Source organism: Triturus cristatus, chromosome 7 (assembly GCF_964204655.1).
Source record: "Triturus cristatus chromosome 7, aTriCri1.1, whole genome shotgun sequence".
Taxonomy (NCBI): Eukaryota; Metazoa; Chordata; class Amphibia; order Caudata; family Salamandridae; genus Triturus; species Triturus cristatus.
In genome coordinates, this window is record NC_140590.1 from 1,741,164,279 (window position 1) to 1,741,179,893 (window position 15,615).

At 48.9% G+C, this 15,615-nt stretch overlaps 1 protein-coding gene across 4 annotated transcripts in view; it reads right to left on the reverse strand.

Moving 5' to 3' along the window:
* Positions 1-772: 772 nt before the first annotated feature.
* Positions 773-15,615, reverse strand: part of LOC146812972 (C-type lectin domain family 2 member B-like) — a 375,324-nt gene continuing 360,481 nt past the window's right edge. For all 4 annotated transcript variants that reach the window (XM_085614655.1, XM_085614654.1, XM_085614653.1 and 1 more), the window contains one exon: positions 773-2,632. In XM_085614655.1, coding sequence (XP_085470781.1) covers positions 2,518-2,632 — 115 coding nt within the window. In that variant the 3' untranslated portion in view covers positions 773-2,517. The remainder of the gene's footprint in view (positions 2,633-15,615) is intronic.

Below are 15,615 nucleotides of genomic sequence, written 5' to 3' on the forward strand. Positions count from 1 at the left end.
TTTATTTAGTTGAATAATTAAAAATGTAATCCTTGGGTATTTAAGATTCCAAATAATTTTACAAATAAGTGTGTAAATTTCTTGAAAATATGCCCAAATAATCTTAGCTTGGACATTGGCAAATAGAAATAAAAATAGGGGTATGAGTGACATTTTGATGAGGAAAACGTCCAATTAGTAATAGCGAACTAGAAGGCCATCAACTGAGTAAATCCAAACCCTTCTAAGCATAGCCATATAATTTAAATTATATAAATTCCAAAATATTGAGGTAACAGATATCCCTAGATATTGATTTGGCTATTGGGAAATAAATTGCTGTTTTAAGAGTTTGGGCAGACTGCACACCTAAGCATTAAACAATAAAACCTCTGACTTTGAGTTATTGATCTTGTAAACCACAGTAAACTCCTGCATTCTACCCAAGGTTCCTTGAATATTATCTTTCTCTACACTTAAATATAAAATTGTGTCATCTGCAAACAATTTAAGTTTAGATATCCCCTCGGAAGGTGGCAAAATCAAAGCATCAGTATGTAATTTTGATGCCAGGAGCTTGTTAAAAAACGTAAATAGCATTTGTGACATTGGGCACCCCAGTAAGGCATCACTATTTATTGTCAATGGGGCCGATTTGCAGAACTAATCTGAGATAAAATCCTAAATTTACTACTTTTGGTATTCACAGAAGGCATTTAGTAGTAATAAAGTTAGGACTCCTAATTGTCTTCTGTGAATACCAAAAGTAGTACATTTAGGATTTTATCTCATATTAGTTCTTTGAATCGGCCCCAAAGATCCTATCTCTTTGAACTAATAATAATTCTAACTACTGCCTCCGTATACAAATTGTGAAGCATTATTAAACATTTCCTGCTATAAAAAACTTCTATGCAAGAATCAAACACAAGTCATCCAACTGACTAAATCAATGGCCTTTTCAGCTTCTATCATTACAATTGCTGCTTTAACGTTATTAGTTGCCAAAATTCAATTACCCCCGATCAAATAAAATGTTTTTGCTGCAGTTGATCTTGATGGTAAGAATCGATTTTGACTTTGCTTCTAAGACTTTTTTTTCTGCCCTTCTAAAAGTTTAGATAGATCAATGGAACCAAGAAATTCATCCACATTCCCCCTGAGAAATCCGGTCTCGCATCTTATACAGCTCTTTATAGTGTTGAAGAAAAGCTTTATTCTTGTGCTCTGGTTCATTTTCCTACAGAGATGTATCCTTAAGCTAAGATTCTGATTCTGCAAAATTAAAGAGCTACTATTCCCATCCTGCTCAAAGCCATATCAGATCTCAGCAAAGATGCCTTCTGCACATTATCCTTTATACTCAGAGTCTTTTCTGGTTTTTCTAGTGAGAATATCTCTTGTATACCACACCTTTTCCCCATTTGACTAGCTGTGGGTAAAGACAAATCGCCAATACAAGAAGATCCCTGTAAATGATGAGACATCATTAGTTTGGTGAGCCTGATACTATCTTGGCTCAGCAGGAGAAACACAAAACCCCAGTTCTGGACCTGATATGAGGAGAGCAAGACCACGTCACAGTAGTACCCCACCTCAACTCCTTGAGGTCAACGAATCCCTGCTCCCTGTCCTCTTTGAGTATATAAGTGTGTCAACCTGTCAGACAGTAACATCTGTGTCTGCTTCATTTTTTCCTAATTCCTTTGAGATGACCTCAGTTTCCTCCTTTCCTCCTTTTTGTATTTTTCCCCCAACATGATCTGATAGGAAGGGAGGACAGCATGGTGTCATAGTACCTCTAGCCATAGACAACACTTTCCTCATTTGACTCAGTCTCCACCACAGAGCAGACACCTCCTCTTTGTTCCTTCATAAACTGCAAGGCTCATGTGGTGGCCCATTGACCAATTAGCCTGCAGGCTCCAACAGCTCCTGACCGTCCCTAAGCTCATTGATGTGTGGCAGAATGGCTGCACCCAAGGTAAGAATCACAAGAGTTCCTCCCACTGCCTCTTCACAGCATGGTCACATCTGCTGCTACGCTCACTAACCAACGCCAACCCAGAACTGGAGTGAACGGACCCTCAGAAGATGAACCTTGAGGACAGTCATGCAAGTTCTAGACCACCACTGCAGATCCCTAATACATTGCAGCTAACGGTGGTTCATTTTCCAGTACATTTCTCACCCATGTGGTGAAGCTTTCTGAAAACTTCACTGTTGTGATTTCAACTATTTTTTAGTCAATGTTTTTAAAACCTATCCCAACAGCTATTTTGATAAGATAATTGTGCCTAGAATCAGCAATGCAAATTTCACATTTACAAGAAAAATAACACACTTATTATGATTTCTTTGACTCTCATCAGCACAGTGCACTTTGTTAGAAATGCAACCGCTCTCAAAGGTGTTTTGGGAAGGAGCGGGTAAGTAATTTGATCAGTTTCACAAGTACCTGTGGATATGTGTGTGCCACACAGTCTCTCACTGCAAATAATGAAAATTGTGTAAGATTGCTGATTTTGTTTGTTCTCTTCATTTCTTATTGGGTATTTTTGTGCAGATCCACTTGCGTTTGAAGTAACATTCCGAGCTTCTTACACTGTTGTGACTTAAGTAAGCACATTCTGAGGAATCTCCTACTGTGAACCTGCAACAAGTAAACAGTTTCATTGTTTTTCTGCAAATTCCCATTACATACTGAAGAAATGTTAGCAAAGTCTTATAAGTCAGAAAAGTTTAAAAATGCCATTTAATGGGGAAAGTTTTATTTATTTTTTAAAGGCTTGGAATGAGATCCTGGCAGGTGACCAAAGTTAAACAATGCATTAATGATGGAATTGACTGCATATACTGCTGGCAACTGCAAGTCACTAGTGGGCTCCCTGGGAACACGTTATCAGACTAGTAATACTCTGTTTTCTTATTTAACATTGTGCAGTATTGAGCTTGTGTTTTGCACTTACTGGAAAAAGGAAGACATCAATAAGTGATTTATTCAAAAAAGGAAGTGATGAAAAATGGAGGCATAATTTCTTTAAAGGGAAAGAGTTTACAATGGGTCAGCCTAGTGTGGGCATGGGAAACCTTAATTTCCTACACCAGAAGAATAGCACACCCATAGGTGAATGGTTCAGGAATGGTGTTAAACCATAATTCCAAGAGGAAATGTACCCAGAGACAAGGCACCACACAACATATCAAAAATACAGTCACATTAGTCAGGACAGACTCACTAAGTTAGTTATATCTCAAAAGATGTATTACAAATATTCAAAAGGGTACAACGCAGAACATGTAAATGCGGATGCAGAAAGGTATTGCCATGAGGGTTTCTAGTAATAGGGAATACAGAAAATAGGCACAATCTGAAATTATTTTAAGTCCCAATGTGCAGCAAAATCAATAAGAAATCAAACAGCAGCCCTAGTTTATTTTAAATATATTTTGATTGATTTTATTGTTAACATTAACATAAATACAATTCAGCTTATCATCAAAAAAATGTTATGGCTAATGGTAATAGGCTCAATTTACAAGGCATCAGTTAAACAGTAAGAAATGTGATTGGAACACAAAATATTTATATGTATTAGGTATCAGTTACTAGCATGTTTTATCCGGATCTCATAAAGATCTGAAACCTCGCAGAAGACAGGTAGTCGATTAGAAAAAAAATGCACTTATTGTCCCATTAATATAGACATCATAGGAATGAGTGAAGAAAAGCATATCTGTTAATTTGACACAGGAAGGGAGGGGTACCTGTTGACAAGCATTTTGAAGATAGGAAGTATTCTGTTCTGTGGGTTAACAGCAAACATTGGCAAGATTGAGGTTAATAAAGGTAAAGTAAAGGCTAGTGGTATGATAATTTTTACTACACAATGGTGCCGATTCCAATCCGTTAAAACAAATTACCGTACGACTCGTATCCGTATTGTTTTACATACGAATCGTACAAGTACCATACAAACGGCGAAGTACGATTCGTACGTGAAAAATTGAATATGCTACTTACCAGTATGCATCTGTTCTTGGCATGTAGGGCTGCTGACATTCATATCTGTGCATAGATCGCCGCCTAGTGTTGGGTCCGGATGATTGCATATTGTTGTCCTGGAAGAGTCTTCGAAGTATCACGAGATAGGTGGCTCCTCCCCTGGACTACAGTGCGCATGGGCATCCCCTCCATCCTTAGATTGTTTTTCGCCATTGTGGCATAGATGGAGTGTAATATAGTGAATGATGACCATGCTAACTAGTAATTACTGAATGCTACAGCTGCTACATGCGCCGGGGAGGAGGGTGGGCGATATGAATGTCAGCAGCCCTACATGCCAAGAACAGATGCATACTGGTAAGTAGCATATTCAGTTCGAGGCATGTGGGCTGCTGAATTCATATCTGTGCATAGATTATATAGCAGTCCCTCCATTTAGCGGCGGCTACCAGTGCCAGCTGCAGCAGTCTGAAATAGAGTCTTGAGAACAGCCTGTCCTACAGCTGCCTGCTGTCTTGAGTGTACATCTACACAGTAGTGTTTCGTAAATGTATGTATAGTGGACCATGTGGCTGTTCTACATATCTCCTCTAAAGGAATATTTCCCAGGAAAGCCATGGAGGCCCCTAACTTTCATGTGGAGTGGGCTCTTGGAGGAATCGTTAGTGTGCGTTTAGCTTTGTGATAGCAAATCTGTATACACTTAACGATCCATCTAGCTATTCCTGCTTTGGAAATGGGGCTGCCTTTGTGCTGCAGGTAAAAGGCAACAAACAGTTGTTTTGTCTTCCTGAAATTTTGGTGCCGATTCCGATCCTGGAGAAATGTCCCCCGTCCGAATCGTATCCGGATTTTTTTCCGACCGAATCGTACAAGTGCCGTACGAACTGGCAAGTACGATTCGTATGGGAAAAACTCCATACGATTCGCATTGGAGTCCCCCACACGTCCTTGGGTCGGAAAACGTGTGCGACACGTCCCCGGACGATTTACCGTCCCAATGTCTACAATCCAGTCCGACCGCGCAAGTACGATCCGTACCAGCCAGACCATGTCTCATCCGGTCGGAAAAACACCGTACGGACCGTACACACATAGCAACCATGGAGACATGTGCCCGCATACGCGCCGTACCCCCCCCAGCCCCCGTATGTACGGACCGTACCCCCAGCCCGTACCCCCAGCCCCCATACGTACGGACCGTACCCCCAGCCCGTACCCCCAGCTCCCGTACGTACGAACCGTACCCCCAGCCCGTACCCCCAGCCCCCATACGTACGGACCGTACCCCTAGCCCGTACCCCCAGCCCCCGTACGTATGGACCGTACCCCCAGCCCCCGTACGTACGGACCGTACCCCCAGCCCGTACCCCCAGCCCCCGTACATACGGACCGTACCCCCAGCCCGTACCCCCAGCCCCCGTACGTATGGACCGTACCCCCAGCCCGTACCCCCAGCCCCCGTACGTACGGACCGTACCCCCAGCCCCCGTACGTATGGACCATACCCCCAGCCGCGTAGGTACGGCGCGAACCCCCAGCGCTACGTGGGCTGGGGGTACGGGCTGGGGGTACGGTCCGTACGTATGGGGGCTGGGGGTACGGGCTGGGGGTACGGTCCGTACGTACGGGGGCTGGGGGTACGGGCCGTACGTACGGGGGCTGGGGGTACGGGCTGGGGGTACGGTGCGTACATACGGGGGCTGGGGGGGGTACGGCGCGTACCAGGCCCCCAAATCTGGTCGTTTCGCGACGTACTTTGCTTTTCCGGCACTTTTTGGGTGCCGGAAAAATATTGACGTCCGGACTGCTGTGGGTACGAATCGTACTTCCTGGTTCGGGAAACGCAGCCAGAATGCCTACCGACGTCACGTCGGAGGTGTCCTGGGTCGGATTTGTGCGTTTTAGTTCATCGGTCGGTGTTTTGTACGATTCGTACGGAAATAGTATTTCCATACGGATCGTACTTCCATGGTCGGTAAATTTACCAAACGGGTACGAGTCGGACGGAGAATACGCTCAGACCGACAGGTTGGACCCGCTTTCTCCAGGATCGTAATCGGCACCTTTGTGTTCTGTCAATATAGTACATGAGAGCTCTCTTGACATCAAGTGTGTGGAGCATTCTTTCTGCTACATTCTCAGGATTAGGATAAAACACTGGCAGTTCTATGGATTGGTTCATATGTAACTGCGATATCACCTTGGGCATGAATGTAGGGTTGGTGCGTAGGACGACCCTGTTTGCATGAACCTGTATAAATTGCTCTTGAATGGTTAGTGCCTGGAGTTCACTAACTCTTCTAAGTGAAGTAATGGCTACTAGGAAAGCTACCTTCCAGGTTAGAAATTGAATCTCACAGGAGTGTAGAGGTTCAAAAGGTGGTCCCATCAGTCTGGTGAGGACCACATTGAGGTTCCAGACTGGCGAAGGTTGGTGTCTAGAGGAATCTTTTGAGTCCCTCTAAGAAAGCTTTGATGGCAGGCACTCTGAACAGTGAAAGGTGCTGCCGGTTTTGAAGGTAAGCTGCCAGTGCGGTCAAATGTATACGGATGGAATTATACGCTAGATTGCATCTGTATAAGTGTAACAGATAACAGATGTTTTGAGTTGATGCATCCAGCAGATTGATGTCATTATTTGTGCAATACATGACAAATCTTTTCCATTTAGCTGCATAGCATGCTCTTGTTGTGGGTTTCCTTGCCTCCTTGATGATAGTCATACATTCCGGAGGCAAGTTGAGGTAGCCAAACTCTAAGACCTCAGGAGCCAGATCGCCAGGTTTAACTGTTGCGGATCTGGGTGCTGAATCTCGCCATGGCTCTGCGTTAAAAGCTTGGGTGTTAGCCGCAGTCTTTGATGCGGTACCACGGAGAGTTCTAGAAACGTGGTGTACCATGGCTGGCGTGCCCACGTTGGAGCAACCAGGATGAGCGTCATCGAGTGTTGCCTTAGTTTGCGTGCCACTGGCGGTATTAATGGTGCTGGGGGAAAAGCGTACACAAATCTGCTTGACCAGTTCATCCATATCGCATTGCCCTGCGACTGTGGATGTGGGAACCTGGTGGCAAAGCTTTGGCATTTTGCGTCTTCCCTTGTGGCGAATAGGTCTATCTCTGGATGACCCCACTGCTGGAAGTACGGTTGGAGTACTGATGGATGTAGCTCCCACTCGTGCATGTGGTGGCTGTGTCTGCTGAGCAGGTCCGCCATCTGGTTGTCCTTGCCCGGGAGGTGTTCCGCCATGAGGAAGATGTTCCTTTGAATGGCCCACTTCCACATGCTCTGAGCCAGATGAGACAACTGTGGAGAGTGCGTCCCTCCCTGCTTCTGTATGTAGTACATGGCAGTCATGTTGTCTGTTCGGATCAACACGACTTTGTTGCAGAAGTGTGCTTTGAATGCTTTCAGTGCTAGGAAGATTGCCATCAGTTCCAGAAGGTTGATGGGCATTTTCCTCTGCTGAGTCGTCCATAGCCCCTGCACTGTGTAATTGAGTACATGAGCACCCCATCCCTGGAGAGACGCGTCCGCTGTCAGTATTATTTGTGGTACAGGCTCTTGGAACGGTCGGCCCTTGCAAAGGTTTTGTGGATTCCACCAATGCAGAGAGGTGTATGCCCGACCGCTTACCAACACTAGGTCTTTCAACTGTCCTTGAGCCTGGTTCCACTGACGTGCTAAGCACTCCTGAAGCGGGCGCATATGTAATCTCGCGTGTGGGACTATGAAGCTGCAGGAGGCCATCATGCCTATCAACCGCATAAACACTCGTGCTGGTAGCGAGTGTTGAGGTCTGAACTTCTTTATCAGCAACTGCATGCTGTTGATCCTCACTGAATTGGCTGTGCCTTGGCTGCCAGAGTGTCTATGGTCGCGCCTAGGTACTGCTGTACGTGGGAGTGTTGAAGGTGGGACTTTGGATAATTCAGTGAGAATCCCAGGCTGTGAAGAAGATGAATAGTGTGGGACATGTGACTGACGCATTGCTGGGCCGACTTTGCCTGGATAAGCCAGTCGTCCAGATAAGGATAGACATGTTTATGTTGTCTCCTTAAGTATGCCGCTACTGTTGCCAGGCACTTGGTGAACACCCTGGGCGCTGTCGTTACTCCGAAAGGGAGTACTTTGAACTGGTAATGTTGATTTTGAATAGTGAACCTGAGATACTTTCTGTGTGATGGGTGTATGGGTATATGGAAATACGCATCTTTGAGATCCAGTGTTGTGAGAAAGTCTCCCTGACTGAGCAACGGCAGCACCTGCTGCAGGGTGAGCATGTGAAAATGCTCTGACAAAATGTAACTGTTCAGAGGTCTTGGATCCAGTGTGGGTCTGAGAGACCCATCCTTTTTGGGGATCAGAAAATACAGTGAGTACACCCCTGATCCCTGGTCTTGTACAGGCACGAGTTCTATGGCTCCTTTTTGAGGATACTGAGAACTTCCTGATGCAATAAGTGCAAGTGCTCTGCGGACATAGGACGGCTTTTTGGCGGTATGTTTGGTGGAGTTGATGTTAGCTCCAGACAATAACCGTACTGGATAATCCCTCTGACCCACCTGTCTGTAGTGATGGATTTCCAGACCTGCAGGAACTGTTGGACTCTCCCCCCGACAGGTGTTTTGTGGTCGGGGGGCAGTGACAAGCCGTCACTGTTTGTTGGCGGCAGAGGATCTGGAGCTGTTGTTTCCTCTTCCTCTGCCTTTGACGTTGTTTCCACGGTATCCACCTCTATTATTTTTATTATAGGTGGTTTGTGTAGCTCCTTTAGTGTAGTGCGACTGTTGTGAGCTTTGGCCTCTAGATGGTCCTTTGTTGCTTGGGCGACGAAAAGACCCACCTCGAAACTGCTGTGATTGCAGAGCCCCCATAGACTTTGCAGTCTCTGTATCTTTTTTGATTTTTTCTAGGGTGGTGTCAACTTCGGGGCCAAAGAGGGAGTCGGGGTTGACAGGTTGATTGAGTATAGTTGTTTGTATCTCAGGTTTGAATCCCAAGATTCTCAACCAAGCATGCCTTCGCAACATGACGCTGGTGTTAATAGCCCTAGCTGCAGTGTCAGCTGCGTCAGGAGCGCACCTAATGGAAGCGTTGCTTATGAGCTGTCCTTCTCTAATTAGAGACTCTGCACCTTCCTTGTATTGATCTGGGAGGTGCTGCAGCAGTGCTTCTAGGGTATCATAGTGCGCCCTGTCATATCTAGCTAGAAGAGCTTGAGTGTTGGCAATTCTCCAGATGTTAGCTGCCTGTGCCGCAACTCTCTTCCCTGATGTCTCCAAGACCTTAGACTCTTTGTCGGGGGAGGAGCATCACCCGTCGTTTGTGAGTTGGCTCTTTTCCGAGCATTGGAAACCACCAACGAGTCCAAGGGCAGTTGGCCTCTTATGTAGGTAGGGTCCACAGGAGATGGCCTATATTTCTTTTCAATTCTAGGGTTTAGTACTCTAGCCCTTGTGGTCTCCTTAAAAATGTCATTAGCCTGTTTTAGGACCGCCTTTAACATGGGCAGAGTTTTTACAGATCTTTCTGCGGTAGAGAAGGTATCCATCAGAAAGTCCTCTTCAATAGGATCAGTGTGGAGCTGTACATCATGGTTCAGAGCTGCTCTCTCAATCAATGCATTGAAGGCAGCAGTATCCTCAGTTGGAGAGGTTTTCACCGCATATGTCTGTGTGTCTGTAGCAGTATGTGGGTCCCCTGTGCCAGTATTGTCCACCCAGGGTTGGTTCTGGTCGTCAGGGTCAGTGTCCACAGGATAAGTGCCCTCATCATCACCAGCATCCCCTACATCCACATCTGATTGTGTGGGTGAGAATGAATTTGGCTCCTGGCTATAATAGTGGATATGTTCCACCAGAACTGGTGATGTTGGTCTCTTTTTCTTCAATGGAATTTTGTAGGGCTCCATTGATATTTCTGGCATTATCTTTCTTTTATGTATGGAAAGTCTACCAGTCTCGGCATCGATAAACTGCCTCGGCTCGTCTTGTTCTCGAGGGTCTTCGGCAGCAGCTCTCAGTTCCATTGGCACCCCTTTAGTTGAGTCGACAGGCTTCTTCGGGTCGATACCCTTTTTCGGTTCGGGACCCTTCTTTGCGTCAAACAGTTTCAGTCGTACCGCCGGTGGTAGTCCGAACTTGATGTGCGTCGACGCGGTCTGAACTGTGCTGACTGTTTTCGGCTGCGGGTCTGCTTTCGTGCCGAGCATGGAAGCCTTGTCGTGGATGCGTAATAGTGACTCCGACACCTTCTTCTGTGCGAAGGGAGACGACGTTGTCGACTCGACATGGTCCTTTGAGACCTTCTTCGTCATGGCATGGAGCCCCGTACCGGATGTCGTTTTCTCGACACGCGGACTTGGCTCTTGAGGCTCGCTCCCTTTGGTGTCGACGATCCTCGACGCTGATACTTTCGGGTCGACAACCTTGACCTTGGTCTTCGGTGCCGCCTTTGACTCGACGTCTCCGTGAAACCTCTCGGCGTTGACGGCCTTCTTTTGTGTCTTCGGCTCCGAGGGCTTCGAGGCCTTGGTGACTATTAGAGACACTTTCACTTGCGGTTTTGATTTCGGTGCCTGTGCCATCGGTTTTGATTTTATGTGATCGAACGATGGTGCTTCAGATACCGATGGCTCTTTAGAAAAGTTCGAAGCCGGGCCTTTATGCGGGGCTGTAGAACGAGAGGAATGATCTTGGGTAAGGCCTTGTGGCGATCCCTCGACCTGAGCCTTATCGAGTGCCCCGACGGGCTCTGTACCGACAGGTGGGCCTAGCTCATCATTAGAGCTATCCTCCTCGGCCCCGAGGGCCTCTCCGTCGTCTCCTACCTCTTCGATGACATCGTCTTCCTCTACCAAACGCTCATCTTCGGCATCATAGTCGGATTCACGCTCCGAAGCCGGATCCGATAGTTGTCCCTGACCTTCAAGGTCCACAACCTCCTCATCTTTGGTCCCGAAGATGTTGTCCGGGTTCGGCGCCGCTTTCTGCGCCTCGAGCCGAGCTGCTCGACGAATGCGAAGAGTCTTCTTCGATCGGAACCTGGAACACGCCATACAAGTGGCTTCGTCGTGGTTTGCAGAGAGGCACTTGTTGCACACTGGGTGCACGTCGAAGCGAGCATACTTAGCGTTGCAGAGAGGGCAACGCTTAAAGGGGCTATTCGATGTCTTCGATTCCATCGCCGATGTCGATCGGGCCTCTGGCGTCGAAGGGCAAACGACTAACTTAGATGATTTTCTCGAGAACTAACTCGACCAAAGTACTTGTCACCGAACGAAAACAATACCGACGAGCTTAAAGGCCTTTTGGCCTTACAGAATAAAGTTTTTCCCTAAACACTGAAAGTGCTAAGATTAGGACATCCGAACCCAATGGCGGAAAAAAACAATCTAAGGATGGAGGGGATGCCCATGCGCACTGTAGTCCAGGGGAGGAGCCACCTATCTCGTGATACTTCGAAGACTCTTCCAGGACAACAATATACAATCATCCGGACCCAACACTAGGCGGCGATCTATGCACAGATATGAATTCAGCAGCCCACATGCCTCGAACACATATGAATCGCCTCGGGAAAAGTCTACGAGACGTCCCCTGGACAGTTTTACATACAAATCGTAAAACTGAAGTCCAAGCACGCACCCGGAGCGAACGCTGTAGCACACATGTACACGGGTAAACTTGTGCCGGGATACGAGTCGTACAGCCCACCCTCCCCCCGCATATGTCAGCACCGTACACCCCCCTCCGCACCGTAACCCAGGACCGTACCCCAGCCCCGCACCTGTACGCGCCGCACCCAAGGCCTGTCTCCCAGCCCCGCACCTGTACTTACCATACCCCAGGCCCGTACCCCAGCCCTGTACCTGTACGCACCGTACCCCAGCCCCCCACCTGTACGCGGCACACCCCAGGCCCCTATCCCAGCCCTGTACCTGTACGCACCGCACCCCAGTCCCGTACCCCAGCCCAGTACCTGTACACACCATACCCCAACACTGTACCCCAGCCCTGCACCTGTACACGCCGTACCCCAACACCGTACCCCAGCCCCGCACCTGTATGCGCCGTACCCCAACACCGTACCCCAGCCCCGTACCTGTATGCACCGTACCCCAGGACCGTAGTGCATGTACGTGACGCACCCAAGGCCCGTACCCCAGCCCCCCACCTGTACGCGCAACACCCCAGGCCCCTATCCCAGCCCCGTACCTGTATGCACCGTACCCCAACACCGTACCCCAACCCTGCACCTGTACGCACCGTACCCCAACACCGTGCCCCAACCCCCCACCTGTACACGACGCACCACAGGCCCGTACCCCAGCCCCGTACCTGTACGCACAGTACCCCAACACCGTACCCCAGCACCCCCACCCAGCATCGCGTATGTACGGATGTTACCTACGCGAAAAATACTCGTACAGAATCAGGACACTGTAAAACAGCACAAGGAGGGTCAATTCGACTCACACAACACCACAAAACACGTCTACATGACAAAATACATCTCCATGACTGACCTGGCACATCCAAACAGGCAAACAGAGGCCCTAAATCACAACCACCTCTTATAACACACCCACCACAAATTCAAACCCAGCCACACCCACAAATGGACCAATAAAAAGGGCCCACATACACAACCCATGAGCCTCTGCAACAGACCCACTGCTACCAGACCCCACAGACAAACAACTGCACCTTACTCACACCTTAACTACACCTTAACTTACACACCTTTACACAACCTCCTTCACAAACACCCCCTCTTCACATTCACACACACACCGTCACATTCACACCCACTCACCCACAACCATCCACACCCACACCCCACACCATGCCCACAGACAAGAATCCAAAGTTCAGAAGGGTGGAGCTGGACCTCCTTGTCAACAAAGTGATCAGAGTCGAGCCACAGCTCTTTGGAACATTGGTCAGACAGACCAGCATAGCCCAAAAAACTAGCCTGTGGCAGAGGATCGTCGATAAGGTGAATGCTGTTGCGCCCATCCGAAGGACCAGGCATGAATGCCAAGCCAGGTGGTACGATCTGCGCAGGGCAGTCAAGCGGAAAATGAACAAGGAATAGGCCCAGAGCAACATCACTGGAGGTGGGCTGCTCCGCAGACCCGTACATTACCATCCCTGGGAGGAGAAGGTGATGGCCCTGCTTCCGCCGGTGGGAGTACACGGAGTCGAAGGAGTCGCAGAGCCTGGTGAGTACACAAACTACTTACTTTACATAGGGGCAATGGCCTCCACACCCCAAATACAACAAATGCACGCAACTATCCTCAAGCCCTCACCAGACACAACCACACTCAAAAACCACGCTCATGCCACTAACATATCCATGCCCCATTCACTATGCAAGGCCATGCCATGTCCCAGGCTACACAAACCACAAACCCAAGACTGGATGGTTGGGATGCTGGGAGGGTGGGCCTCACAAAACACATTGTGACACTCAGAAGCAGACACCAATGCCCTCAGCCCATATGGCCTAGGTACATACCCATGCACCATGCCCAAGGCACAGGGACTGGCAAAGTACTGACAAGGTAGCTGACACTTGGCCCCGCTGTATGCAGCACAAGGCCCTCCTGTGACCACTGTACACTCAAACACCAACTCCACTAGCTCAGATATCTAGCACAGGAACTCACACTCACTGTCATGACAGCATGCACCATGAGGGGACAGACACATCACCTGGGAGACCCAATGACAAATCACACTACACACAACAGCAGGCCCTGTCACAACCCCCCCTTACTTAAGCACACACCCCTGGGGCAGGCAACGGATTCATCCACTCTCAAAATGGACATGTGACACAACAAGATCAATCCATAGCCAACTAAGCATTCTAGCCACAATTTTACATGTCAAACACTCAGGAGAACATATCAATCTGTCCCCCGCAACATACCCATCCACAAATGAACCTTGAGAGGAATGCTAGGCACATCAAACTACCTGGAGGAACTGTGCCAACTTGAATATGTCTGAAACATGGATGTCGCATGAAACAGCATTAACATTGTCTCTCTCTCACACACAGGGCAACGTCATGGATCTCCCCCCAACAATGGGGGGAAGAATCACAGTCCCAGGCTCGGCGTGAAGATGATCCCACCGGCAGCGACGACTCTCACCACTCCGTGGATGACCCCGACCAACCTGGCCCCTCTGGAGCCCAAGCCCCTGCAGCACCTGCTTCAGGTACATCTGTGCCAACCACCACCCCCATTCCTGCCACATCCCAGGAGACACCCAGGAGCCCTGCTCGCACTGAACAACACAGCCAGTCTGACCAGGAGCGACAAGGTTCTCCGGGCACCCAGGAGGAGGCAGGCAACCCCGCAAATGCCATCCCTCAGGGGTCCCGTAGACCCGATGTGCCCATAATGGCAGGCCAGGCTCGTGTGGGCAGGGGTGGTGGGAGTAGAGGCAGGCGGAGGCGCGAACCTGACCAGCCAGCTGAGGGAACCGGTATGTCAGACATACGCCACATCTTGGACACATACCGGCGTGACACCAGGGGCATGAGCCAGGTAGTGGGGAGCCTCACAGACATCAAGGGGACCCTCGACGAGATGAAGAACCTGCAGGCCGAGCAACACGCCAGTCAACAACAACACCAAGGACGGATAGAGGCAAGGCTGGGTGAGCTCCTGGCGGTGCAAAAGGACATAAGCGATTCACTTCGTCAGATCGCTGACAACATGGGCAACCCTCCCTGTGACACCAGGCGCAGACCAGCACCAGCCACAGGGAGGGAGGAGGAGGATTTGTCCGACGGAGCGTACCAAACATCGTCAAGGCCTGCATCTGAGGGTCCCCGGAGGAATGTGGGTCGTCCACAGAAAAGACCGTGAGAGGCAGCGGACCATCCACATCTCCCAGGTCACCTGGCCTGGCACCTGGCCCTCTGGCGCAACAGCAGCACCACATCCAATGACATTCTCTGCCACATGGACTTGCTGGTCACAGTCTGACCAATGATGACCAACACTGTGGTCTGGACTCTGATTACTCCTAATGCCTAGGATACCATCTCCCCCTGTGAACTTTAGATTCCATGCACCAGGTAGAGCCCCTCATTTCATCTGCCAAAACACGTACCCCACCGCAATTAATTTTTTTTATTTGGTATCATGAGATGTTGCAGTCATTTTGCATTAGTCCACAACATATGTGTGTGTAAATGTCAAACTATGCCTCAGTGTTGAACTAACTCCACCCATCCGTACCCTTTGATCTGGGCCTGGTACAGGACACACATGGGTCACAATGTGTCATTCAATGCAGACATGGAGCACAATACTCACCTGTGATGGCCTCAAGCTGGTGAGGGGGGGGCTTGCAATACTGTGCGGACAGACCTATTTGGAAGAGTATCATTAAGGCGTAGAGGTCATGCCTCATTTGGAGGTTCCCGGGGAGGGAGTCCCAGGTATGTATTCCCAGGTGGGAGAACTATGTCCTGCATGCTGGAGTACGGTGGATGTGAAGAATGGTGGCCAGGGCAAGGTTGGATGCAAGGAGATGGCCCAACGGGGTCTCGGATGACAGTGGTACAAGGTTGGTTTTGGGTCGGGGTTGTGGCCTGC